Source organism: Carettochelys insculpta, chromosome 1 (genome assembly GCF_033958435.1).
Source record: "Carettochelys insculpta isolate YL-2023 chromosome 1, ASM3395843v1, whole genome shotgun sequence".
Taxonomy (NCBI): Eukaryota; Metazoa; Chordata; order Testudines; family Carettochelyidae; genus Carettochelys; species Carettochelys insculpta.
Genome location: NC_134137.1, coordinates 352,715,877 through 352,743,423, shown reverse-complemented (window position 1 = coordinate 352,743,423; position 27,547 = coordinate 352,715,877). Strand labels below are relative to the sequence as shown.

Here is a 27,547-nt window from a genome sequence, read left to right as displayed (position 1 = left end):
GAAGTCTGCTGGCTTCATGCTTCTCTCAGAGCTGGCAGAAGCCAAAAACTGCTTCACTGGGATGGAAAAAAGAGTCAAGTTCCCAGCATGAACTGCAAAACACAAAATATTGCAAAAGTTTCCCCAAATGCATTGCACTGGATGGTGGTACAAGGCACCCTGGTGCACCACACTTAAATTTTGATACAAATACCTCAGTGAGTACATGCATCATCCACACCAACATCACAGTGTGTATGGTCAAAATAATCTGCCATGGCTGGATGCTGATCGAACTTGCGTGATACAAAGACTGTAGTATAAAAGACTTTATTACAAGAGGGAGAGTGCAAAGGCCACCTGCCCCAGTGGCTGCACAGCCCCTCCCTTGCTGGTGCAGACTGTCCTTGGTGACTTAAGTGGAAAGTGAGACCCACCCCCTAAAATCTCCGGGGGTGGGTCCTGTGGCTGTAAGAACCCCCCCTCCCCACAGGGGGAGTCTCAGAAGGGAGGGCAGAGACCCTGGCCATGCCCAGCTTTGGGGGAAAGCAAAGGGTGAGGCTCTGTGGCTTAGATGACCATCTGTTCCATATTGGCCGGGACAGCCCGATGGTTAGGATGCCAAGAAGATGTCCTGATTTATTTTTAAAAGGGGCTAATTGCCCCATATTTGCAGCTGCCAGCCTGGCTCCCAGATGCCCGTAGCTTAGAGAGCTGGGAGCACACCGGCACAGCTGGCCCAGATCTGGCTCCCTCCTGCCCCAAGAAGCTGGAGCCGGACCAGGGGGGCTGTTCCCCTGCTCCTGGCTTGCCACAGTCTGAGGAAGCCAGGAGACGCAGCTGCCCCCCAACAGCCAAGGATCCCCCGCCTGCAGCAGGGTGGCACCCCCGCCTGACTGGCAGGTGACCATCCTCCCGTTTGGGCGGGACACCTAGTTCACCCGGCCCCTATTTGGCCTGGCAGGTTATGGTCACCCTGGCCCTGGCCCAATCTCCTCGGGGGCCGGTTAGCTCTCATCTCCCGCCCTCTGCCGCCCACCCCCAGCGCCAGACCGACCCCGACCCCGACCCGCACCGACCCCTTCCCCTCGCTTCTCGCGGCCCCCGGCCCTGGGGCAGCCCGACCTCTCTCCCGCCCGCCCCGCGGATCCCGGGCCCGGGCGCCGCGCTCCGCAGCCTCTCCCCGGCGGGAGGTTGCCATGGTTTCCCGGGTCACATGCGTGCGAGCCACCCCCCCCCCCCCCAGGCGCTGGGGGAGGAGGCGGGGGCGGGGATGCTACAGTCACTGCCGGGCTGCTGCCGCCGAGCCGAGCGGGCGAAGCGAGAGCCGCCGCCGCCGCCTCCCGGCCCCGCAGAGCGCCGCTGCCGGCCCCCTCGGCGGCCAGGGCGGGCTGCGACCCCCGCGGCGCCCACCGGGCCCGGCCTCCCCGCGCGCCGCGCGCCCCATTGCCGCCGCCTCCGCCTCGCCCCGCCCCGGCCCCGGCATGAGCATCTCCATCCCGACCGGGCTGACGGAGCTGCTGCAGGGCTTCACCGTGGAGGTGCTGCGGAGCCAGCCCGGCGACCTGCTGGAGTTCGCGCTCCAGTACTTCGGCCGCCTCAAGGCGGAGGCGGCGCCCGCGGCCGCGCCCGGCCCGGAGAGGGGCAGCCAGCCGCTGCGCCGCGCCCCCGCCAGGGGGGTCAGCTTCGCCGAGGAGCCCGTGCAGAGCGACTCGGAGAGCGGCGGCGACGAGGAGGAGTTCGCCGGTGAGGGCGGGGCCCCGGCGAGCTCCGCGCCCGCCCCCCCGAGTTTAGGTGAGGCGGGGGAGGGTTGGCGGCCCTCTCGGTGCCCCTGAGGGGAGGCGCTGCCTGGGGCGCGGGGGGAGGAGCAGTTACCGGCCGGCTTGGCGGGGCTGGGGGGATGTGCGTGAAGAGTGGGCGGGGACCCTCTCGGCCCCGCTTTGCGGCCTGGGGTCCCGGCGGTCCTGGGGGTGGGGGACATGATGCCCAGCGTCCTGGGCAGGTCTCTCTTGGCGAGCACGGCCGCTGGGCAGAGCAAAGGGCAGGCTCCCGACGCAGCTGTCCCTGCGCCCTCAGCCGGTGCTGGGGGATTCCCAGTTCGCTGGGGCCAGGACCACGCGGCAGAGTCACTTGAACTGGGTCTGCACGTGGGGGAAATCGAAAATGGAGATAAGGCGCATATTTAAATATCGAGTGCCTTATTTGGATGTTCTTTCCAAAGAAGAAAAGTAGTGTAGACAGCTCTTTCGAAAATAAACCCCATCTTCGAAAGAGCCCTTCTTCCCTTTTTTATGGGAAGAAGCGTTCTTTCAAAGGTGGGGTTAATTTTCAAAAAAGCTGTGTCGACCCTGCTTTTCTTGTTACGAAAGAAGAATATGCAAAGGAGGCACCAGATAAATCTGCACCTCATTTGCATTTTTGATTTCCCTCATTTGCAAGCCTCTTTCAAAAGAGGAATGCAAGTGTAGACACAGCCTTCGAGCTGACAGCTGTTATTTCGAAATAACTTTACTGGCATCTACACCACGCAGGCACTATCTGGGAATAAATGCGAAATAGCCGGCACCTTATTCCGAATTCAGTGAACCTCCTGGCTGCGCCTATGGGGCAGGAAGTGTTGCAGGCAGGGTGGCATGGCAGATGAGCCCTTTCGGGGCCGCCACCTGCCAGCTGATCGCCACCATGGAGGACTTCCTCTTTCGAAATAGCCGTCTAAAGATCATCTACACTTGCTCTCTTTCTAAATATGCTTTTGAAGTGGGCTGCTCTTCCCACTGCGGGAATGGAGGACCAACTTCGATGGAACTGCCCCATTCTTTTGATGTTACTTTTGAAAGATCACGGGATGTGCGTAGATGCTTTGCAGGTTATTTTGAAAGAAGGCCATCGTCCAACCTCAATTTTGAATGTATTTGTTAGTGTAGGCGTGGCCCCTGACAGAGCAATAAGCTCTGTCTGCACATGGAGTAGTGCTATTTCAAAATAAGCCACGACGGCAGCCAAAGGCACGATTTCCAAACAGGCACTGCAGTAAACCCTTGAAATATGCAGCCTCAAGTTGCACGGAACTTGCTTTAATCTGAGTTAAGCACAACTTGAAGCTGCTTTGTGGCTGTCAGCTTGCCTAGCTGCTTGCAGCTGTGGGCAGCTAAGCAGGCTAAGAGCCCCTTCTCTCTTGCCTTCTCCCACCAGTGCCACCCTCAGGATGACAGCCTCTGACCCTGAGGGAAGACAGGGAGAAGCAGACAGGAAACTGACCAGCCCTGGTGGGTTGTTCAGTTTCCCAGTTCCACAAGCAGCGGGGGAGCTGGGAACCACGGGGCAGCCTGGTTCCTGGCTCCCCACCCCAACTTGTGTGAAAATTTGAGTTACGTGGGGGTTGCAGGAACTTACCCCCATGTCACACGAGGTTTTACTTTATGTATCCCAACATGCTCTTTTGAAATACCTGTGTTATTTTGAAATAAGCTGTTTTGGAATAGCTGTTCCATAATGGCTTATTTCCAGATAACACTGATGTGTAGACACAGCCTGGTGCAGCAGGACTGCATTTGGAATCCCACTTTCCAAAACCTGACATGTTGTACTGTAAGTTTTTTTTTATTTGTTTGTCAAAGCACATGAAGTTGCTGTGGCAGATGACTGATCTGTCCCTTCCTGCTTTCACACTCATTGGCCGGGTCTACACTTGGCCAAAATTTCGAAAGGGCCATGCTAATGGCCAATCGGAGAATACTAGTGAGGCACTGAAATGAATGTTCAGTGCCTCATTAGTATGCTGCCGGCCGTGGAACTTCAAAAGTGCCGCTTTTTGATCGTGCGCAGCTGGTCTACACGGGGCCCTTTTCGAAAGGACCCTACAAACGTTGAAATCCCCTTATTCCTTTCAGCTGACATATATCCTGACATATACCCTGTGGCTCAGTTCACCATTTGTAACATGGGATAATGCTTTCGTATCTCACAAGAGGTGCTGCAAGGGCAAAATTAATACATTATGAAGTGTTCATATACCACAGTGAATGAGAGTCCTGTAAGTACTCTAGATAGTTAGAAGCATTTATTCAAAACAACTGGGGAACAATCAGCTGATAGGAATATGGGGATTTTGACATTTCTGGGGTCCTTTCGAAAGGGGCTCTGTGTAGAGCAGCTACACATGATCAAAATGTGGCACTTTTGAACTGCCGTGGCCCGCAGCATGCTAATGAGGCACTGAATATTCATTTAAGCACCTCATTAGTATTCTCCGATTTGGCCATTAACATGGCCCTTTTGAAATTTTGGCCAAGTGTAGACACATCCATTGTAACCCTGATAGTTTCTGTGGCTGCAAATGCTGAGCATAGTCACAATTGTACTGTTTATTGCTATTGAATAGTACCATGTTCGAAGCCATTTTCTTGAAAGATTGGCTCAAAAAGGAGAATGTCTGGACTGGGAAGTTGTAGGGAGTATTCTGGCCACAAAGGCTAGAGAATGAATAGGAGAGAGCATTCTGTCCAGTTGCTGCTATTTGCAAGTTCCATCCCATCTGTGTGTGCACAAAAAGACAGCTGAATGTTAGCTTTCCTTCTGTTTGTCACACTGAACTTTAATAACATGAGGTGTCTCCCAGCTGCCAGATATGCTGGATCATGTATGTTAGTGTAGCACTGCACCAGATTTTATATTTATGTTGTTATTTATTTTGCAAAGGCCTGCATTATGCCTAAAAGAAGACGTGCCATTTAAAGAGGGACAAATGATCACTTCTTTGTAGTAGGGTTATTGGAAGGCGAAGTCTGTATTTTGTTTTTAATCAAGCATATAGTGTATTGCTATTTGTGTCTTATGACTAGGCAGCAATATATAGTCAGTCTTTTGGTGCTTTCAGTGCTTTTATACTCAAGGATGTATTACAGTTCAAATGCACTTACGTTAATCAAGTATTTTATTTAGATGTATACTTGAGTGTGCCATAAAGTAGATAGCCAGAGGTTAAAATCTTATTGCCTTTTAATAGTTATGTTCAAACCAAGTTCACAACAGAAAGTTCTCAAGGATTAAGCATAGATATGAGAACAGCAAAGAATGGTTTGAGTGTTTTAGTTCACTACAGGCAAATACCTATCAGCCCACAGTAAAAAATTCTCTTTGTGTGGCTGACAGGGTTTATTAGGAGACAAAGCATCTATCCAGGGGACACACTGCATCTGCCTCTAAAAACGTGCAGAGCACTCAGATGACATATTGTGAACTAGCTACCAAAGGGTAGATTTGTAGTGTTGATTCGAGGTGGTGGTGGGGGAAATGGGAATAACGTAAAAGATTTTTGATATTATTAACAGGTTTATGAGAACAGTTTAAAGCTGAAGAACCTCATTAGCTCATTGGAGTCATTCTTCCAGGTCAAGTTCAAGATGTATTTGCATAACCATATCCAAAAGCTTGTGGCTTACCAGCTGAGCCATGCTCTCTTTGTACATAAGTAACAATATTTGTATATGCACTGTTTCATTGAAATACAGTTATTTAAGGAAGTGGAAAAAATAAATTAGCTTAAATATTATTTACATCTAAATTGGAAAGTTATGCAGCATATTAAGATATTCAACATCCTTGTAATCTTTGTCCCTATGTCCTTCGGGTTTGCGATATGCAAGAATTTGTAGTGATTTTTTGGGTACTGCAGATTTATCCTGTAGTTGCGAACTCTGCTGAAACCATTACGTCATCTGAGGTGAGGAAAAATCCTGAAACCGTTAGTGTATCTGCAAGCTAAGACAGAATGAGAATGGGAAAGAATTAAAATATATTCATTTCTTGACATTGAACATGGCTATGAAACATGGGTCCTACTATGTTAAAAAATCTGTTAGATTAATCCGTGGTAAGTGGACTGCTTTTGTGTTATATTTATGGTGGTAAATACAGCATTTTAGCTTGACTTTATTATGTGTTACACTTGTAAATATTTAAAGGATATTTAAGATGCTTTCTAAGAAGTGTAGTGTATATCCATAATCAGTAATCAAAACATTTATTGACATTTGATTTTTTGTGCTCTTAGAGGAGGAATGTCATTGTAAATAGTTTTGCTCAAAAATAGACTAATCAGGAATTATTTCATTAGCTAATTTTGTGTGAAAATAATTTTGTAAAACAAACCACATATGGTATTTTGGAGTCTTGTAAAACCTAGTTGTACTGAGATTTTGTAATCTGTATCAGTATTTCAAGCCTGGAGTAATGAAATTTCAAGCCTGGGCAAATATTTTCACGGTCACCTATAAATGCTTTGGGAACCACCAAGCAGGGATTAATTAATCAGTTGTTGTAAATGATTAGTGATTGGTTACGTGTGACTTTTTGTGTAAGTTTTACTGTTGACATAAACATCTGTACCTTCAAAATAGCACACATATACCCACACATTCTTATTGGTAACTGGAAGCATAGAAGGATTTGTATTTTAATTAATTGTTTTATGGCGTCAAATATAAACTTAAAAATTAACTATGCTTTACTTTTGAACGCTTTACCTGTTTGATTATTAACACTGAATGTGATTGGGAAACAGTCTGTTGTTTCAATTTGTTACCTTTGCCTTTTGGATCATTACTTCTGCAGTTAGTCATTTTGCCGTGTTTATATAGGGCTTACATGCAGGAAGTAGGGGAGAAACATATTTAAACACCTAAGACCATATGATTGCATAATGATAAAAAAGGCAGGGGACTCAGGAATAGGTGTAACACATGACAGTTCTGCTTAAAAAAAGTCAAGTAAAGGTCAAGTTGGCAGTTTACCTTTTTCATTTGGGAATTCAAACTGAGCATTGTTTCAAACACATAATTGCCATTGTCCCCTAGTTGTTTTGAATACATGTTTCTAGCGATCTAGGGTACTTACGTGACTCTCATTCGCTGTGGTATTTGAACACGTCTCAGGGTATTAATTTTGCCCTTGCAGCACCTCTTATGAGGTAGGAAAGCATTATCCCATGTTATAAATGGTGAACTGAGCCACAGGGTGTAGTAAGTGACTTGCGCACTGTCACAAGACTGTGGCTGGTCCAGAAATTGAATCCTGGTCTAATGAGTCCAAGTCCAGTACCCTGTTGGTTAGATGAGCCTTCTGAGTTACAAAAATTAAAGGAAAATTAAGGCCTTTATCTTGTAAACTGTGGATCAGCTTGTGCTATAGGTACCTTTATTTTGAATGGATATCTGAGGAATATGTGTGTGTTAAAAAAATAAATAAAAATATTAAACTACATTCTCATAACTTTAGCATAGTGTATTTGAACACTTGCTTTCTGAGCACATTGCAGTGCTTTGCAAATTGTTTTTGATTTTATAGTAAACATATAAAAATAATTCTCATAATTGCATATGAGTAAGCCCCAGTAACACCTGAAAGAATTATGCTGACATTTAAGGCATCATTGAGCCTTTATTTGATACGTTACTCAGATTATTTGGAGACTAAAATGCATAGTGAATAGTGTTGTGATGTGCATGTTGAAAAGCTAAATTTCTTCACTAAATGTTGTTGGTTTTTACAAATGTTTACATTTTTACTCTCTCTGAATTGTTCTGAAGTGTCAGCACCAAGATGACACATTTTGGTGGAAAATACTTGCATTATTTAGAGCAGCTGTTGTTAAATATTTATGTACAGTTATACCTAAAGTTCATATTCAGATCAACCTTAATGTAATTTTTGAAGTTGTTTCTAGAGCCATTGTTGTTGCTTTCTTAGTAATACAACTTACATGACATATATGCCACTCAATGTTACATAGCCCTTTGGGATAATTTACTGAGGTATTTTAACAGGAAAAATGGTTTAGTTTGGATATTTTTCTTTTAAGGCTGAGTTTGCATCTGCCCATCTCTGTTTTGCATATGTTGTTACGAACAGTACGCTCATCCCTCCCTATACGAGCACAATTGGTTCCCAACTTTCTGCTCATAGGCGAAAGCTCAAAAGAGGGGCACTAAATTACCATTAAATACAAGTTAAAGTCTCTGATTGGTTCCTGGTGCTCAAGGAAGGAGTGGCGGTATGTGGGGCTGCTTTTGAAAGGTAAATGAACGTTGGGTGTGTGGGGACGTTAAAGGCTGAGGGCAGTTTGGGGCCATGAGTGGGAGGGACGCTTCAAATCTGGTGGTGGGTTCTGTCTGTGGAGCGAGCAGGGGTTCAGGCTGCTGCAGGATGGGTCCGTGGGGCGGGTGAGGGGATTATGGATGCTGCAGGTTGGGTATGCGGGCCCGCAGGGGGAGTCAGACTTCAGCAGGTTGGGCTGGTGGCGGGGGTCAGACTGCCGTGGGTTGGGGCTGCAGGGCTGGCAGGGTGTAAGATTGCCGTGGGTTGGGGCCAGCAGCGGGGGGGCGGGGGTCAGGCTGCTGTGGGTTGGGGCCACGGGGTCAGCAGAGGGTCAGGCTGCCACAGGTTGGGGCCATGGGGCTGGCAGGGGTAATGCTGTCATGGGTTGGTGCTGTGGGTGGGGAGGCTGCTGAAGGTTGGGGCTGTGGGGCAGGTGGGGGGGATCTAGCTGCTGTGGGTTGGTACTGCGGGGCTGGCAGAGGGTAAGGTTGCCATGGGTTGGTGCTGTGGGGCTGGTGGTGGGGCAGCTTGGCTGCTGCAGGTTGGGGCTGTGGGGCAGGCCAAGGGGGAATCTAGCTGCTGCGGGGCCGGCAGGGGTGTATGTGTGGCTGCCATAGGTTGGGGCTGGTGGGGGGCTCTGGCTGCGGCAGGTTGGAGCTGCAAGGCCAGCCGGGGGGTGGGATCTGGCTGCTGTGGCTTGGGGCTGCAGGGCTGGCAGGGGGTCTGGCTGCTGTGGGTTGGGGCTGCAGGGCCGGTAGGGGGTAAGGCTGCCACGGGTTGGTGCTGTAGGGCCAGTGTGGGGGAGTGGGGGTGGGTCTGGCTGCCATGGGTTGGGCCCGTGGGGCTGGCGGGGGGAGTCTGGCTGCCGCGGGTTGAGGCCACGGTGCCAGCAGAGGGTAAGGCTGCTGCAAGTTGGGGCCATGAGTCAGGCTGCTGCGGGTTGGTTCTGCGGGGGTGGCGGCGGGGGGTCAGGCTGCCACGGGTTGGGGTTGCGGGGCTAGTGAGGGGGTTCAGCCTGCGGTAGGTTGGGTCTGTGGGCTGGCGTTGGAGTCAGACAATGGCAGGTTGGAGCCATGGGAAGGGGGTTAGGCTCATATTAGTGGGGGGAGTTCACTCGTCTAGTGAACTAAGGTGAGTATATGTGTCTCTCATATAAGTGAGTACTCATAAGTAAAGTACTCGTTTAAAGAGGGATGAGTGTATTCCTGAAAATGTGAACTACAGTATAAATTTCTATGTTTGATCTATCTCCACCTTTGATACATCCAAAAAATAACAAAATAAAGCACCCTGCAAGTTAAACATTTCAGCTGCATCTACACTAGGCAATTATTTCAAAAACCCAGGCTCTCTTTTGAAGGAGCACATGGCGTGTCTACACATACCACACGCTCTTTAAAAAATGAAATCGACCGGTCTCACTGCAGGAATTGAAATCACTTTTCCAAACGTGCAATAGGAGGAGGCTTGTGTGAAAGAGTGGAGTCTGCTATGGCCGCAGTCCGCTGTTAGGTGGAGACATGCTGCTCAGAGCCTGTGGGGGTCTATGGTCTGTGCATGCTACAGCCCTTAAAGCCGCACACACCCAGAAACCCTGTTGCAGGAAGCTGAGAATGTGCAGGCAGCAGCCCTCACACACGCTGCTCCTGCATGCCTCGGTGACACCCCGAGAAGCTCCTAGATCGCGATGGTCAGCACCCAGGCAGGTCAGGAGACCCACGTCCCCACCTCGGAGCGTGTCTGGGGTTTGCAAGGGTCCAGCGAGCGGAAGAAAAAGTGAGCCCCCTTCTGGACCGAGCATAATCTCTGGGACTTGCTGGGCCTATGGCAGGAGGAGGAGGTGCTCCAGATCATGGGCACAAAGCGAAGGAATGGGGTCACTTTCACCTAGCTTGTCAACGGCCTGAGTACCTGGGGGTCTCCCGGCCCACACTCCCAACCAAGTGAGAAGCACAGTCAAGGAGTTGTGGCAGGGTTAAGCCTGGGCTTGGGACTCGGCCAGCTGGTCGGGGCCACTCTTGCTTCATGCCCCTTCTACGAGGAGCTCTGGACCATCCTGGGCCCCTGGGACACCTCCTCCCCACCTGCCATCCTAGACACCTCTGCCGAGGAGCTCCAGCCTGGGTACAGTGAGAAGCCAGGACCATTGGGTAGCTCCACATCACCTGGGCCACAGCTGGAGCCAGCTGGAGCTGGTGAGTGGTTGAGTGAGGAGGGAAACTTCATTATCGACCTTTCCTCCTGTATCGCCAGTCAGGCGTTGGCCAGATGGGCATCTCCCAACCTTGGTGGTGGACTCTCAGGTATGTACCCGACAGTGCACACACCCTGGATTGCAGGATGGGTGCACCACACCCTTCCAAGGGCCCCACACACCCCTAGCAGATGCCGGCTGGCTCCGGCCCAGCTGGGCTGCAGCCCTCAGGGTGGCGGCACAGCTGACAGAGCCCTTCAGCACCTGCTCCCATGGACACTGCCACCTGCTGCCCCCAGAAGGCGGGGTTGTGGGGGGCCAGACCACACGGGGGGGGTGCCCACAGGGAGACGGGGGCCCCCACTACCACCATGGTCCTACAGGGCCACCCTGACGTCAGATGGGGGATGGGTGTCGAGTATCCACCACTCATGGAGTAGTGTGGGGGGTGGGCCATGGGGCAGGGGTCGGTACTTATGGCCTATTTCTCTCTTCCTCCTGTTTCCACAGCTGCGCCATCTGAGTGCCAGGAAAGCATTGTACCATCAGTCGTCCTGGACAGCATCCCAGAGGTGAAGGATGGTGACCGTCCAGAACCACCACTGGCACCAGGACGTCCCTGCTCCTGGAGGGGCCAATGGCAGGCAGTGGAGGACCACCACATCGCTGCCTCCGTCCGGCAGCAGGTGGAGCTGTGAAGTGGCACCTCCTCTTCAAGGGAGGAGGAGGAGGCCACCTGGCACTGGAAGGCCTTGAGGGAGTTCATGGGCCCTTCCGGAATATGGCAGCCACATGCCAGGAGATTCTGGCCTGGATGGCCCCTCCCGCCGCGGTCCCACCTGCCAGCCCCCCCCAGGAGAGGTCCCTAATGTACCCAACCGCTAGCCTGGGGCTGATCCCCTGCCCTATATCCCCATCCTTCCCGCCCCCTCCCAGCCCCACTGGGGACCCCAGACAAGTGGGTACGTGGGTCCCAGGGCCTTCATGGGTCGTGGCCCTTCTCCCCTTTCCTGGAGTGATGGCCCGTCTGGCTGGCCACCCACATCCCCCTCCCCCTGTACATAGTTGCCTCCCCCACACAGTTTGTTGTTATGTTATGCATAGAAGGCATTAAGCACATATTTTCGTAGTGCAGAATATAACTGTTTATTTTTCGCACAAGCCTCCGTGCTCTGTGCTGGGTGATGGGAGCAGTGTGCAGCAGGTGAGGGGCAATGTATGGGAGGTGGCAATGGGGTGCTTTGGGTGGAGGGGAGTGTGTGGTGGGCCCACTGGGGGTGGCCATGGCAGCGCTTACTGGGGCCCCTGCGCAAAGTGGTCGCACAGGGCCTCCCAGATGCAGACCCCCTCATGGTGGGCCTGGTGGCTTGGGGCAGCAGCTGCCTGGGGGTAGCCCGTGCGGGAATCAGAAGCCCACCTCTATATGAAGGCCTCCCCCTTGCTGTCTGCAATATTATGGAGTGTGCAGCAGGCACCCACGCCTTGGGGGACATTGAGGACACCCACCTCCAGGCAGGCCAGGAGACAGCACACTGGCCCTTCAACCACACAGAGGTGCACTCCACCATGTTGCAGGCACAATTGAGCTGGATGTTGAAGCACTCCTGGCTGGGGTGGGGTGGCCCATATAGGGGTGCATGAGCCAGGGTTGGAGTGGATAGGCCTCATCAGGCACCAGGTCTCTCCCAGCGGGATCGCCCTCTTGAGGGACGTAGGTCCCTGCCTCAAGCCGGTGGCACAGGCCCAAATTGCAGCTGGACTAGCCCAGATATATGTCTTGGAACCAGACCCAACTGTCCACATTGGCCTGCAGGACCATGGAGTGGTAGCCTTTCCTGGTTATATATTGTCCTCCGCTGTGCTCTTGGGTGTGTGGGTCCCGTTGAGGGCCTCAAAGCAATTCGGGAACCCAAGAGCACTGAAGTCTGCAATGGCCCTGTCCAGGTCCCCAGTGCAGATCACCCTTTGGAGGAGCATTGTATAGAGGGTGTGCACCACCTGCAGGGGGGGGCAGACATGCACACCTGTGAAGGTGTGCGGCATGTACCAGGCCCCACCCCAGGTCACCTGTTCTGGGTCCCCTGTCCTGGACACCCCCCCCCCCCCCCGGTGGGTGCATGGCCCGGGTCTCCTTACCTCCGTGATGATGGCCCCGACTGTGGCCTTGCCCACACCAAATTGGTGTCCCACGGAGCGGTAGCTGTCTGGGGTGGCCAGCTTCCAGACAGGTATTGTGACCCTCTTCTCCGTGGGGACGGCATGCCACATCCAGGTGTCCTGATGTCTCAGTGCAGGGGACAGCCACTGGCAGATCTCCAGGAAGGTCCGCTGCCACATCTGGAAATTCCAGAGCCACTGGTCATCTTTCCACTCCACCATGACTCAGTGCTCCCACCACTCTGAGCTGGTGGGGTAGCTCCAGAGCCAGCGGAGCACTTGGAGGCAGGGTGCCAAAGGAGCTGAGGGTCTGGGGCATCCCTGGCTGCCCCTGGCAGGGCCTCCCCCAACAGGAGCTGCAGAGCGGCTGCCACTGCAGTGGCCAGCAGGGTGACTACTCTGCTGGCAGTGGCTAGTAGGGTTTCCAGCTGCTGCTGGTTCCATGCTCTGTCCTGCGGGCACTGTGTCTGCAGGGCTGGTGGCAGCTCTGCAGGCCTCATGCTGTGCAGGCTGAGGGTGTTGGGGAGGGTCCCTTTAAAGGGGAGGCTGGCTGCGGCCCTGGAAGGGCTTCACCGCCATGCAGTCCCGTCCACAGTGTTTCTTAGCCCCTTCTTTTGAAAGAGAGTGTGGGCAAGTGTAGACGCTCTGTTTTGAAGGGCTCAATGGCCCCTTTTGAAAAGGCGGATGGCACTTTTGACGGCACCAGCCCCGGCCCATGTGTAGATGCTCCGTTTCGAAAGGGCATCTTTTGATTCTGCTTTTTTGAAAGGTGCCTTTCTGAAAATACCCTCTAGTGTAGATGTAGCTTTCTGCTTTAGCTTACAGTGTCATACAAAAGACCCTCCTTTCTGTTCTGGTCACTTTGCTCATTGTAGGTGGAATTTTTGGGGAATGAAACTCCAAATCTGTGGCAAATCCCTTAGGAGGTATGAATTTGGATGACCTTTGCCTGCAAAAGGCTTATATGTAACTTGGTCAAATTTGGGTACATTTTCACAGGGATAGCAAAAGGCACATCTATAACACAGTGACCACAGCTTGCAAAATTTTGAGTTCCTGTTGCAAAACAAATAAAACTTTATCAGAATTGTTTTAACATAGTCAACACATATTATTCCTTAGCCTGGTTCATAGAAATAGTTAAATTGTCTTCACTGAAATTTTTCAGAACAAAATCAAGTCTGAGCTGTGGAAAATATTAGCCTCAAAGGTTAAAGTTTAGCAAAGTTATAATCAGCTGAAAACAATGTCTTAAAATGAGAAGCATCAGGTAATCTTAATAATAGTCAATGGTGTCAGGCCCGTGTGTCATATATATACATATGTCTATGTGTCTATGCAGGTAAATGTGTGTGCATGTACCGCGAACTTAAAAATATTGGTGGCATTAGCATGCCATGACTACACTATTAATGACTGTCAGTGAACAAACAAGTTCCAGTACTATTATTTATGTTATACCACACCACTAAGTATAGGGTGACCAATCGTCTCGTATTAGGCGGGATGGTCCCATATTTGGGACACCAAAAATGCATCCCGACTTACTTTTTTAAAAAGGATGAATTGTCCTGTATTGAAGCCCTCGGGGGCTGGGGGTGGAGGTGGGAGCTCCTGTGACCCCTGCTTTCCTGGGACTCAGTGCCGGGAGCACCCATGGGCCACCACTCCCTTGGCAATCCGCATTGGGAGCATCTGTGGGCTGCGCTCCCCCAGGGCTCTGTGCCAGGAGTGCCCATGGCTGGTGCTCTTCTGGGGCTTCGGGCAGGGAGTGACCACAGCTGCTGCTTCCCCGGGTTTGTGGGGGCAGGGAGAGCTGGCTCCCCAGGGCTTGGTGCACGTGGGAGGAGCCACCCCTCTCTCCCATATCTCCCTGGCCTGTATTTGGGACAGGGAGATATGGTTGCCCCAACTAAGTATCTTTTACTTACCAAATATATTGGAGAAGGTTTTAGCAAATCTGTTTTGTTTTGTTTTGTTTTTTTCAAATTACTGACGCTTGTACTGTAACAGAGAGACAGCCGTGTTAGTCTATATACTATCAAAACAAAAAAGCAGTCCAGTAGCAGTTTAAAGACTAACAAAATAATTTACTAGGTGATGAGTTTTCGTGGGATAGACCCACTTCTTCAGACCACAGCCATTCCAGAACAGACTCAATATTTAAGGCACAGAGAACCAAAAATAGTTATGAAGGTTGACAAATCAGAAAAATTGTAATCAAGGTGGGCAAAACAGAAGAGAAGAGGGGCGGTGGGAGGGGAGGAAGTCAAGAGTCAGATAAAACAAAGTATGTAAAAGAGTCCATATAATGGCCCAGGTAGTTGGGGTCCCAGTTCAAACCATGTGTTAATGTGTTAAATTTGAATATAAAAGAGAGTTCTGCACTCTTTCTTTGTAGACGATTCTTAAAGTTCTCTTTCAATAAAACACAGACTTTAAGGTCATTAACAGAACAGCCCAACCCATTAAAGTGCTGGCTGACAGGCTTGTGAGTTAAGAGCTTTTTGATGTCTGTTTTGTGTCTGTTCATTCTTTGTTGAAGCGTGTTAACCGTTTGTCCTTTGTACAAAGTATGTGGGCACTGTTGGCTCATGATGGCATGTATGATGTTAGTAGAGGAACATCAGAATGTGCCCGTGATTCTCTGAATAACTTGGTTAGGTCCAGTGATGATATCTCCAGAATTGATACGTGGATAAAGCTGGCAACAGGGCTTGTTGCAAGGAAAAGTTCCAGGATTGGTATTATTACGGTCTGTGGTTGCTGGTGAGAATCCTCATAAGGTTGGGGGGTTGTCTGTAGGAGAGAACAGGACTGTCACCTAGGTCCTTCTGGAGTGTGGCATCCTGATTAAGGATTGGTTGTAGGTCTTTCATGATGCGTTGCAGTGGTTTGAGTTGGGGACTGTAGGTAATGACCAGTGGTGTTCTGTTGTTGGGTTTTATGGGCCTATCTTGAAGTAGCTGGTTTCTGGGTATTTGCTGGGCCCTGTCGATTTGTTTTTTCACTTCTCCTGGTAGGTAATTCAGGTTTATGAATATTTGGTAGAACTCTTGTAAATCTTTGGTGGAGATCTAGTTTTTGGTCTTTGTTAGTAGAATCAGAGCAAATGTGATTGTACCGAAGGGCTTGACTGTAAAGGATGGATCTTGCTGTGTGTGTAGGATGGAAGCTAGAAGCATGTAGGTAAGTATAGTGATCAGTGGGTTTGTCGTAGAGTGTGGTGCTGATCAGGCCATCCTTGATTTGCACTCACATTCTGAAGAAACTCGATGATTACTGGATCCATGTGTTTACACTCCACTGTGTATTATGTGAATGAACAACACAAAATCAGTTTTAATAACTAAACAGGTTGACCATTTGCCCTTGAAAACTAGGCAAGGCCCTGTTTTTAGGACCTCCGCCTGTTCGTGTGTTGTCATATTTTTCACAAATCCCAATAGGCTAGCTGAGTGAAGATGTCAGCCAGCAATGCTCAGCCTCAAAGGCAAACCTGATGCCTGTCATACAAAACCATTGCCATGCTCTATCTGTGAAACCTCTCAGTGAGCATCCTCCTTCTTAAGCCGGCTCCCTGCACACAAGCAAATCCTTGTGAAGACTGAGACTCTTGGCACTACTCTGCCTAAAGCATACTGCAGATACCTATTAGCCCAGACAGGGACTGGTGTCTGTGCTGAATCTCATTTCCCCAGGATCCCAGTTGAGCATTGTTTTGTAATAGCATTGTATTGCTCTATGGCTCCATCAATAATATCTCACTACTCAGATATCCAGAACGTGTATTAGTTCAATAATTCAAGTTGTGCAGGAAAGCATGAAATCTCAGATAAAATAGGATGCAGACTGAAATTACAAAGATGTCTGGAGTCTACAGGGATAAAATACAGAGATTATAGCACAACACTTTCCTTTGCAAAATGAATTGTATAGGAGTCATGATGATTTGGGACATCTGTCTATGTATAACTTATGAAGTCTGGTGTATGTTATGACATTGCTGTATTTTTTTAATGGCGAAGAATGAGAATCCACCATTTGCAGAGCAGGGTGATTGTGTGTCCAGCAGACCAGGTTCAGCGTTGGCCTTTAGATCTTCTGTTCAGGTGGAAACATTTTGGGACTGTGGGTTGGTTGAAGCTGGTTGAAGCTAATTCCTTCAACTTCTCTATGACGAATTGGGATAAAAAATCTCTGGCATCAGAACAAAGGAGTCATTTGTCAGTACTGGGACATGCAAACCTGAAGGACACTCAGAGCAAGAGAGAGATTGTTTGGGGCAGGAGAGAGGGGCAGACTTTCGTAGCAGATGTGTCCTGCTTAATTGTAGTACTGCCTAAGGTGAAAGGAAGCAAGCTACATTTGAACAGAGGGAGAGAAAGATGCTGTGATTCTGAAAGAAGACATTTGCAGGAGGAGAAACCTGGATTTTTCAGAGGCCTCTTCCCTAAGCCTAAAGAATTCTCTAAGTAGCGAGGAAACTAAGGCAGGGAGATCCATATAAGTGTGTTTATTATTTTGTCTCTACACATGTATTTTGTTTTTGTGAAGTAAAGAGTAACTAGCGTAAGAATCCTGTGCAGAGTCCATTTGTGTTAAATTGTGAACTCAGAGTACCCACAAGACAGAACACTGTGAAAGTTGTGCAGAACGCAGGGTTTCGGCTCTGAGGAAGGGCCAATATAGGATCTGAACTCTTAGGCTTGGTCTGTACTTCAAGATTAGGTTAAATTTAGGTGACTTAGATCAAATTTCTAAGCAGTCAGTCTACACTACAGAGTCCATTCCATTGACTTTAAGGGCTCCTCAGGTCAACGTTGTACTGCTGCTTTTCACAAGGAGTAACACCAAATTCAGCCTTACGTGGTTGATGTTAGGGTAGCGCAGACAGAGTATTTTGAAACTTGATGTTCTTGGCTTCCTGGAGGTGTCCCACAGTGCTTCAGTGTGGCCACTCTGGCCACCAGTTTCAGCCCCACTGCTCTCCAGTACCGTGTCTACATGTGCACGCTACTTCGAAGTAGCGGCACTAACTTCGAAATAACGCCCGTCACGGCTACACGTGTTGGGCGCTATTTCGATGTTAACATCGACGTTAAGCGGCGAGACGTCAAAGCCGCTAACCCCATGAGGGGATAGGAATAGCGCCCTACTTCGATGTTCAACGTCGAAGTAGGGACCGTGTAGTCGTTGCGCGTCCCGCAACATCGAAATTGCAGGGTCCTCCATGGTGGCCATCAGCTGAGGGGTTGAGAGACGCTCTCTCTCCAGCCCCTGTGGGGCTCTATGGTCACCGTGTGCAGCAGCCCTTAGCCCAGGGCTTCTGGCTGCTGCTGCTGCAGCTGGGGACCCATGCTGCATGCACAGGGTCTGCAACCAGTTGTCGGCTCTGTGGATCTTGTGTTGTTTAGTGCAACTGTGTCTGGGAGGGGCCCTTTAAGGGAGCGGCTTGCTGTTGAGTCCGCCCTGTGACCCTGTCTGCAGCTGTTCCTGGCACCCTTATTTCGATGTGTGCTACTGTGGCTTGTAGACGTTCCCTCGCAGTGCCTATTTCGATGTGGTGCTGCGGAACGTTGATGTTGAACGTCGGCATTGCCAGCCCTGGAGGACGTGCAGACGTTATTCATTGAAATAGCCTATTTTGATGTAGCGTTCACGTGTAGACGTAGCCCAGGTATGCAGAAAATGTCCTGGGAAAATTTGAATTTCATTTCCTGTTTGGCCAGTGTGGCAGCACACCTCAGGAGCACATCTGGCCATGAAGTCCCAGGGTCGCAGACAAGCTCCAGCATGGAGCATGCAGAAAATCCAGGACCTCATTACTGTGTGGGAGAATGAATTTCTGCTGGCAAAACTATGAAGCAGAAAAGAAATGCAGACATCCATGCCAAGATCTCACAGGGCATGGAGGAAAAAGCATACACCAGGGATAGCCAGCAGTGCCACGTGAAAATAAAGGAGCTCAGGCAGGCGTACCAGAAGACAAAGGAATCAAACGGATGTTCTGGGTCATTGCTGAAAACAGGCTGCTTCTATGAGCAGGTGCATGGGATTCTAAGGGTGACGTAACCACTGTCCCCAAAGAGTCTTTGGATACCTCTGAAGAGATTCCTCAGGAACCCTTTGGCAACAGCAGGGAGGACATGGGTGAGCAAGGAGAGGAGGATGACAGTATCAAAAGGAGCTGATTCCGCCGACACCAGGAACTTTTTGCAACATTGGATCTCATCCCCTCCTTCCAGGGCATTTTGCAGCCAGACCCTGAAGGAGGGGAGAACACTGCTGGTGAGTTTTCATTTTTAATCATGCTACGCATGGGTTAAGGCATTTGGATGTGAGCTGTGGAAGGCACTGTACCCAAACAGCCTGGGGACCCTGGAACAACTTGCTAATGTATCTGAGGATGAAGCACTGATCCTCCTTGCACATGTCCATAAAGCTCTCAGACAGGCACTTTTTAATTCTTCTCACAAGGTTTTGGGGAGACCTGCCTTATTCAGTCCTCCTCAATAGGAGACCCTTCCACAATAAACCAGCAGTAAGTAATTTCATGTCATTGCACCACAAAGCCGTACAGCATACTGACCAGCCTTCTGCCCACATTCAGTCATCTGTTCCTTTTCATCATCTGTTTGATAATGTAAGGAGGCTGATCTCTCTTTCTGCAACCTAGAGGAAGCAGGGAAAGGAGCATTAAGCTGCTGTGTGGTAGCACAAGCTGCTCCACCATGCCTGGATATATCCTTCCCCTCACCTCCTCCCCCCGCCATGTGTTGGGGAATGGAAACTTTCACTGTCCCAGCCAACAGGTGTGGGGAGAACATGCCATGACCGAGAGAGCCAGGCACACAGCCACCAGGAGGAAAATGCAAGCTGCCCGCCATGCCTGGACTACCCCACTTCCCTTCCTGGGCTTCTGGAGGAAGGGAAACATCTACGGTCCCAGCAGAGAGAGGAGTAGATGGATGTCGTGACTGCGAGACACACCAAGTCCAGATGGCGCAAGTTGCACTGCCATGCTTGCTCCCTGCCCCCCATTCCCCAGACTCCTGAGGGAAGGGAAAGGCTCAGTGCCCCAGCAAAGCGGAAGGAGAAGCACGTAGTGACCGCCACTGCCACAGCCACAGCCACTAGGCCCTCCCCTCAGCTGCTTGCAGCGTGCACAGCTGCAGAACCTGCTTCTGCAGTCACAGGCTTGAAAGCCTGTCCCCAGTCTGTGCCTTACTATAACTGGAAGCAGACTGAGTCAAGCAGGTCCCTTAAGATCTCTGTGTGGTACCTTCTGCACAGAGGACTCTTCAAAGCCAAAATTTGTCCTTGCATGTAACATATCTCTATTGTTTTCCACAGAGGTTTTTTCATGAAATATATTGGTGTGTTGTTAAACTTATCTCATCTACAGTAAATGTATCTTCTTAATGTCTGACCCTCACTTATGTTATGTTGCTGTGTGCTGAACAGTGGGCTCTTTGACCACCATTCTCCCCTCCCGACAATTGTTAGGCTGGCACAGATCCACTGGAGAAAGTAAACACGGGAAGATATGTTCATAGAGCACATGGAAGCCACGTGCATGGACAGAGAACAGTTGAATGGCTGGAGGAGAACCTTGCTGGAGGAGAGGCCGGCTGATCAGGAAGGAAGGAGAGTGTTCAGATAGCATGAATTGGAGACCCAGGAGTAAATGTTTCAGCTGATGAAGCAGCAAATAGAACTCCTGCAGTGCCTGGTACAGGAGCACAGAGCCCCATTGCAGCCCATGACAAACCACATGCCCTCCTACCATGTTCCCTAATCTCCCCCCATCAGTACTCCAGAATGTAGAGGTGGGGGAAGTCAAGGGCAGTCTTGCGTTCTGCTCCCAGGGACACTTCTGAGAGGAGAAGGCTGAGGTTCCCCCACCTGTGATGCCAAAATGCCCTTACTTACCCACCCTGAAAGCCCCTGCCATGAACTCCTTTACTGTCCCCTGAATAAAAATGATTAAGCTTGCAAAACCAGTGTCTTTATTGCTTATGTTGCGGGGGGAGGGGTGAGGAGAGGTCAGCAGGCTTTACAGTCAAGCAAACATCATTCATGGGAGACCTCCTTAAGAGCAACAGACATGGATGTCATATCACTGTCTGGTCATTCATGAAGCTGTTTTTCAAAGCCTCTCTGATAAGTAGTGCCCCTGCTGTACTCTCTTTATTGCCTTGGTGTCTGGGGGATTCACTGTTGGCATCTCCACATCTCCAGTGGTGATTTTCTGGTCTGGGAAGAAAGTCCTGTTCTGCAGATTTCTAAGCAGACCTGTGTTCCTAAAGATGCATGTGTCATACACCTTTTCCGACCATCCGACACTGATGTCAGTGAAACCACCTTATGCATCACCATGGAGAGTATCCTGTGTGGTTTATGTACTCTGTGGCAAGGTTGTCCAGTGCCAGGATAGGGATGTGTGTTCCATCTATTGCCCCACTGCAGTTAGGGAACCCTGTTGTGACAAAACCGTCCGCTATGCATATTTCTCTGCACGTTTCCCTGCACCAGTGTCTCACATTGGTATATGTCCATGTCCTCCTTGGAGTCTTCATTGCTCTCACGGCTGCTTAAGGCTCAGCACATTCCGCAGCACAATGCGTGAAGTCTTCACAATAATTGCCAGAACAGTTTGAAGCTGTATAGGTTTATGCTAACCTTGCAATGGTGTCTGTATGGATATGAAAAAAGGGCAAGAAAACACTTTTTGCTGTTGCTTTCTCAGGGGAGTGGGAGGAGAGAAGTGCACTATGGGATGTTGATGACATCCACCCAGAACCACCCTCAGGACGTTTTTGTCCCATCAGACACTGGGAAAAAACCCCACAATGCAAGGGAGCAGCAGCAACTGTGGGATAGGTACTCACTGAGACAAAGATGAAGCTCACAACCCTATTTGGGGATATACTCCATCAACTTCGTGCGTCAGTGTGGACATACACCCTCAACTTTACAAAATTGACCATAACAAATTCAACCTCATTTTGTAGTGTAGACATACCCTTGAAGTGCCCCAGAGGCTAGTGTCATGGCTCTGTTCAGTCTCAGAAAGCTTAACAAGTAAATATGACCCATCCAGGTAGGGTCCCCAGGTAGGGTCCACCACAGCAGGGTTCCTGGTGTCGGCGAGCTCTGGTTACGTCACCCTTAGAATCCCATGCACCTGCTCATAGAAGCAGCGTGTTTTCAACAATGACCCACAACAGCAGCTTGGTGAGTGTCCAGCCGAGCAGTGCTCTGCTAGGGCTGTGTCAATGTAATAACAGAGCTGTATGCAATCAGGGGAAATAAATGTAAGTTACTCCATTATCAGTGTACTACAGAGGAATCTAGAGCTTACAAATAGAAGAAAATGATCAAGAATGAAAAAGCAGATACATTTTGAATCCCTTTACTTGTTTTACAACATGCCACAGTCTTGTGTGCCAAACTCTTACCGTATTTTGCACAATATTTGGGCAAAAAGCCTGTTAATGATTGGAAGTGTTCATAAAAATGCATTAATAATGTTAAGTACTTTTCACTTGTTTGTTTGAATATTAGATTGCTGTGCTTAAGGATATGAATATTTACAGCAAATGGTTGGAACTAGAATGTGAAATACATTAATGATGAGTCTAGTGTTCTAACATTTATGCTTACTTTAGCTAGCATAGCTGGGTTAAAAGGGCAGTAGCCTATGTTACTGTAATAAAGACTTTCTTAATTGAACAGACTAGAAAATTATTGCATTAAATAGTTTTTTTTTTAAATTTTGGTTTTCAAAAAATAGCACGATCTTTTATGGTTTATTTTTTGCTTACAGTTGTCCAAAAATGTTTGCTCACAATTTATCCCTTCCTTTTGAGGTATGGCATTACTAACAGCAACAAACCATTCTTCATCCCTACAATTCAGATGTAGATAGGTAATTTTTATCAATACTTTAACCTCTCTGTACTGTAACTTGTAATATACACCAGACAGCAAGTATGTTTTCTGCTAAAAAAACTAAACATTCCTGACTAAGTCTCAGCATCTACTATAAATCTGAGAGAGTTTGTATGTGAGTTTGTCTCTGTGTGTGTCTGTTTGTACAAAAATTCCTCCTAAACAGTAAGAGCAAGGGCCAAATATGGCAAAGAGCTTCCTCTTACCATAAATTAAGGCAAGGTAAGGGTTTGATTGTGCTATGAAAATGGGTTGTGTCTAGAAGATGTGCTTCTCATAAAACCACACAGAAAAGGTGCTCAGTGGGGATGTGCTGCCCCTTTCAAGACTGCCCCAGTCCCAAGCATAGTGGTGGTGGTGCTGGAGCTCCCCACCCAATTCATATAGAGACATTTCTGGTTTCCCTTCTTCATGGTATGAGAGGAAACGCACAGTTTGCTGCATTCCTTGCTCTGTATGGGGAGTGCAGGGAGCAGATGAACCTGGACCTGCCCCAGCAATGGGATGTGTACCCCTTCCCCAGCTGTGCCTGCAGGAGCTGCAGTGGCCATAGAGAGGCACTTCTCGCCTGGTCCCAAGCTGCTGAGGTGACAGAGGGCTGAAGTAGTCCTTTCTCCCTGGGGCAGCTTGCATACTGAACCCCTCATCCCCAGTCCCACCCCAGAACAACTCAAGCAATGCTGGATAAATTTTCTAGTAAAAAACTTGTAAACTAGAATTGAAATGCACCAGAGCCTATGTTTTTTTTCAAATTTTATACCATCATGTCTAAAATTAAGGTGGGAAGACTTTAGCGTCTGTTGAACTTTTACATGGATAAATGTGGCTTAAGTCTGTTGTATGTAGCCTAGTTTTTGTATAATTGGAGTGGGGCATGTAGATGATGAGAAAGTAGTTTTCCCTGTAAACAAGAAATGCACTGAAAACGGATTTGTAAGACGTTTAAAAAGTGAATAACTTAATTTGTGTCACTTTGGTCAGTGCCAGTGGGTTGGTGGGTTTTTCTAAAACAGGATTTGTATCAATAAAATCTAAAGATTTTTATGAGCAAGAGTATGTCAAATATTGCTGAATCTGGGAGGAATTGGAGCTATCCAAATGGAAAATGCTAGCTGCTTCTGTCAATCAGTGGAGAGGGAAGAAGCCAGTAGAAGCCACCTATACTGATCCTCATTCTTAGAGGAATGAAACTATATGACAGATTTTTCTTTTTTAATGCTACTGGTTTGTTTATCTTAAATTTTATATATATTGCCTATCAGTTCAATGTCAAGTGTTGATTTTATTCATTAAAACATGCTTTACTGGTTAAAAAACATGATTATCCCTGGTTAGGGAAGAAATTAGTTATCTTAATCTAGTGTCTTGCTGTTAATCATTCACCCAAAATGCCTTTTGGATTTAGCATGAAATATCTTCATATTTTATGAACTTTGGACATTGTGAATTGTGTGTGTCGACTTAACATGAATAAAATGTAAGAATAAACAGCTGTTCCATAGAACTTGCAAATTGACACATATTGATATTCCTTAAAAAACATCAGAACTTTAAAATCACACTGGCTCAGTAGAATGCAGTGATAACATACATACAAATGGTGTACTGTTACCTAATGGGAAGAATCAATAGAAGCAATCAGGGCCATCCTTCGGGAGGTGTGGGGTCCATGAAAAACCCGTCTCCCCAGGCCCTGCCCCGCTCCACTCCACTCCACTCCACCCTTTCTCCAAGACCCACCTTTGTGTTGCCCCATCCTGCCTCTTTGGAACCTTGCTCCACCCCTCTTATCCCCATTGCACCTCTTCCCCCCAGTCTCTGTGACCCATATGAAAAGACCCAGGCCTGGTGCCTGCAGCAGGGGTGAGCCCTCCCCCACCCCAGTTTACCATAGTGACGGAAAATGGAGCAAGCCATCCCTAGCCCTGTTGACTCCACCAGGCCCGGCTGCAGGCTGTGTTGTAGTTGTTAAGGGGAATAACCCAGCTGGGGAATAGTAAAGTGGAGCAGGCTGGGTCTGGGTCACACTGCTGGTGAGAGTGAAGGTGGGCCTGGTTCCCTGTTGCTGGTGCCAGGCCTCCTGGTTATCCTCTAGGCTGCTCTGGATCTCCATAGAGTGGGGCCCAGGGTGACTGCTCCAAACTGTTCAATGGATGGGATGGCTCTCGGTGGTGTGCTATAAATGGTAAAGGCTACCACTGCAGGTAGCACCAATATCTTCAAGTAGCATTCATTTGTGTTGTGAAAGTGTAGGTAGAAAAGCTTATTAGTACTGTTTATAAGGCCAGCGACCTGGGTTGTCTGCAGGAGGGACTGAACCACCAACCTTAGTAGATACAGCTGTGTACTCTACCCCATGAGCTGCAAGCCAGCTGCCTTGCAGCTCATGCTGTGGAACAGGGACTACTTGCCCTTGTCAGTGGTCTCAGTGCCTCTTGGTTACATGTACAGTAGAGCCCCAGAGTTACACACACCTCAGGAAAGGAGGCTGTTCATAACTCTGAACAAAATGTTATGATTGTTGTTTCAAAAGTTTACAATTAAGCATTAACTTAATACAACCTTGAAAGTCTACTATGCCGAAGGAAAATTCTTCTTTTAGCTTATTTTTTAGTAATTAACATTTAACACAGTACTGTACTGCATTTGCTTTTTTTCCCTTTTGTCTGTGCTGTTGTCTGATTGTGTACTTCCAGTTCCTAATGAGATGTGTGATTAACTAGTCAATTCCTAACTCTGTTCTTTGTAATTTTGAGGTTCTCCTATATCAGAGGCTAAAGCCACAATACCATGGAAGTTCAACCCCCTCAGGTTCAATCTTCCATGGGTTTGTTTCACGCATGTGCAAAACAGTACTTTTTGGGATCTAAGTCGGCCCCAGAGGTCCTCGCAAGCGGTAAGGATTAAGGAAGGTCAACAGGAGAAATGCTCCTGTTGACCTTCTGTGTAGACATCCATTGTAGTTGACCACTGATAAGTCAATTTTAGGTATGCAAATGGCATAGCTAACATTGTGTATCAGTGGTTGATAGTGGTTGACATCTGTGTCTAGTATAGACATAGTCAGAATCTTGGATTCTCTGTTCCTGGTATACAGATTCAAGATGCATGGCATTCTGTAATTCCCATTTGCTGACTCCTTGTGGTAGGGCTTTTCCAGAATCTGAAATGGATCATTAAAGAGACACTGTCAATTTAAATTACACTTCTGTCTTAAAATATTTTATTCATTATACAGTAACACCTAAGACAACTGTAGCTGAAATAAAATAGATAAGGCAGACAATATTTTTTAAAAATCTGTTGGATAATACTGACATTTAGGGAAATTAACCATTAACTGTTAAGCCTAATGTGAAATGGATCAGGCTTACTGGTTACAGTTAACTGATAAGGGCTAGAACCGCCTACTGCAGCCCTACTAGGCCAGGTGGGGATGCTCCAGTCTGGCCAGAGTAGCCCCCATCCATGGCAGCCCTGGGAGCTCCAGTGGGTAAGCAGTCCCTATCTGTAGCACCCCCAGCCAACCTCTCCCACCTACCCCCATTTAATTAGTTGATCAGTTAAACTTAACATTTAATCAGTTAAATAATTAGTTGGGATTTTACATCCCTGTTGATGTTATGTTAGATATCTATAAAGTACTCTGTAGCTACTATAGTGGGAATTGCTCTGTTTTAGCAATTTGTATGTCTCAAGCAACGTGAAATGAACTACCGTTGTTTCTGTTGTATAACTATTTTGTTTTAACAGTTTAAATTAAAATACTCAGGTCCAAGTTTACATGAAAACATGACTCCTCTAAAAGTCAGGATTATAAGCATAATTGCTATAATTCGTAAAGCTTTAGGTATTACCATGTATAACTAATTCACTTGAAGACTTAAAATCAGTCTGGTTAAACTTCCTGCTGTATAAAATATTTCTTTTTCATTTTGAAAGGTACAGTAGGTCACAATAGAAACACATGTTTAATTTCAAAAATTTAAAAGAAGAGCCAAGGACATGTATACACTTTTTCCGGAAACTACTTTTATATTTACTTTTGGCTAGGAACTGACATTATTTTACTTGTGTTAGATGTTCCAAGACAAAACAATTTATAGACTGATTGAGCGTCAATTTTTTCTGTGTGGGGAAGAGAGGAGACTTGTTTAAAATATATCAGACTTCTCAGGGGTGTATAGTAGAAGACAGTCTGAAGTTCTTCAGTTCACTTTAACTTCAGTTTCATGCTCTTTCATGTACAGTTAACACACTATTGACTTTACCACTACAGAGTTCTCTTTAAAGGTTGTATGTGTGAGTAATTGGATGAGTGTAATGTAGGTGACTGTATATTGGAGTTGAAAGGCTGGCTAAGTTGCGTACTCTGAGGCTACGTTTGCAGTATCTTACACACCACTGGCATGCAGTACCATATGTAGTTGTACTTCCCAGTGAAAAGTGTAACACATCCACTCTGTGGTCAGTGATAGGCTCCAGTAGAGAGAAGGCAGCAGGGAAAAGCTTTAGCACAGAGGTCTCAGACTCATGGCCTGTGGGCTATCTCTGACTGGAGCATTTTCGGAATCCAGCCCAGGATGCTTCCACCCCCATCCTCCAAACTCTGTCTCTTCCCACCCCACCATCACCCCATTGCACTCCTTCTCCCAAGCTCCTCCTCCGAGGGATGTGGCCTCAGGGATTATTGGGGTGTCTGTCATACGTTGACATCAGGGGTTGCACTCCCAACATTCACCATACAAATATCTGAACTCAAATAATATACCTCTGGGGCTGCTTTCTTCTTGGCAAGAAAAGACCAATGTATGCGATTTCCCACAATTATTGTGAATTTGGTTTTAATACAGTAAACCCCCGATGTGTGTGATTTTGACTTGCACTTAACTTGCGTTAATGCAAGTTAAGCATAAGTCAAAATTGTGGGGTTCCTCGGGCTGGGGAGTGCAGCTGCTCCACCAGCTCCCTGCTCCAGCCCCCGGCTGAGGGAAGCCAGAGGACAGACAGTTGCATTACTGCATCTTCTCCCCATCTTCCCCCCACCTGGTGCACTGATCAGTTTCCCGGCTGCCACCTGGTCCGGCTCCTCTCCACTTTCTGGAGCCAGGAAACTGACCAGGGCTGGTGCTCTCATCAGTTTCCTGGCTCCCCTGAGTTATGTGG

At 48.2% G+C, this 27,547-nt stretch overlaps 1 protein-coding gene across 1 annotated transcript in view; it reads left to right on the top strand.

Annotated features, from left to right (window-relative positions):
- The first annotated feature begins 1,271 nt into the window (after window positions 1-1,271).
- Window positions 1,272-27,547, top strand: part of PRKAR2B (protein kinase cAMP-dependent type II regulatory subunit beta) — a 180,712-nt gene continuing 154,436 nt past the window's right edge. The window contains exon 1 of the mRNA XM_074984145.1: window positions 1,272-1,725. Coding sequence (XP_074840246.1) covers window positions 1,464-1,725 — 262 coding nt within the window. The 5' untranslated portion in view covers window positions 1,272-1,463. The remainder of the gene's footprint in view (window positions 1,726-27,547) is intronic.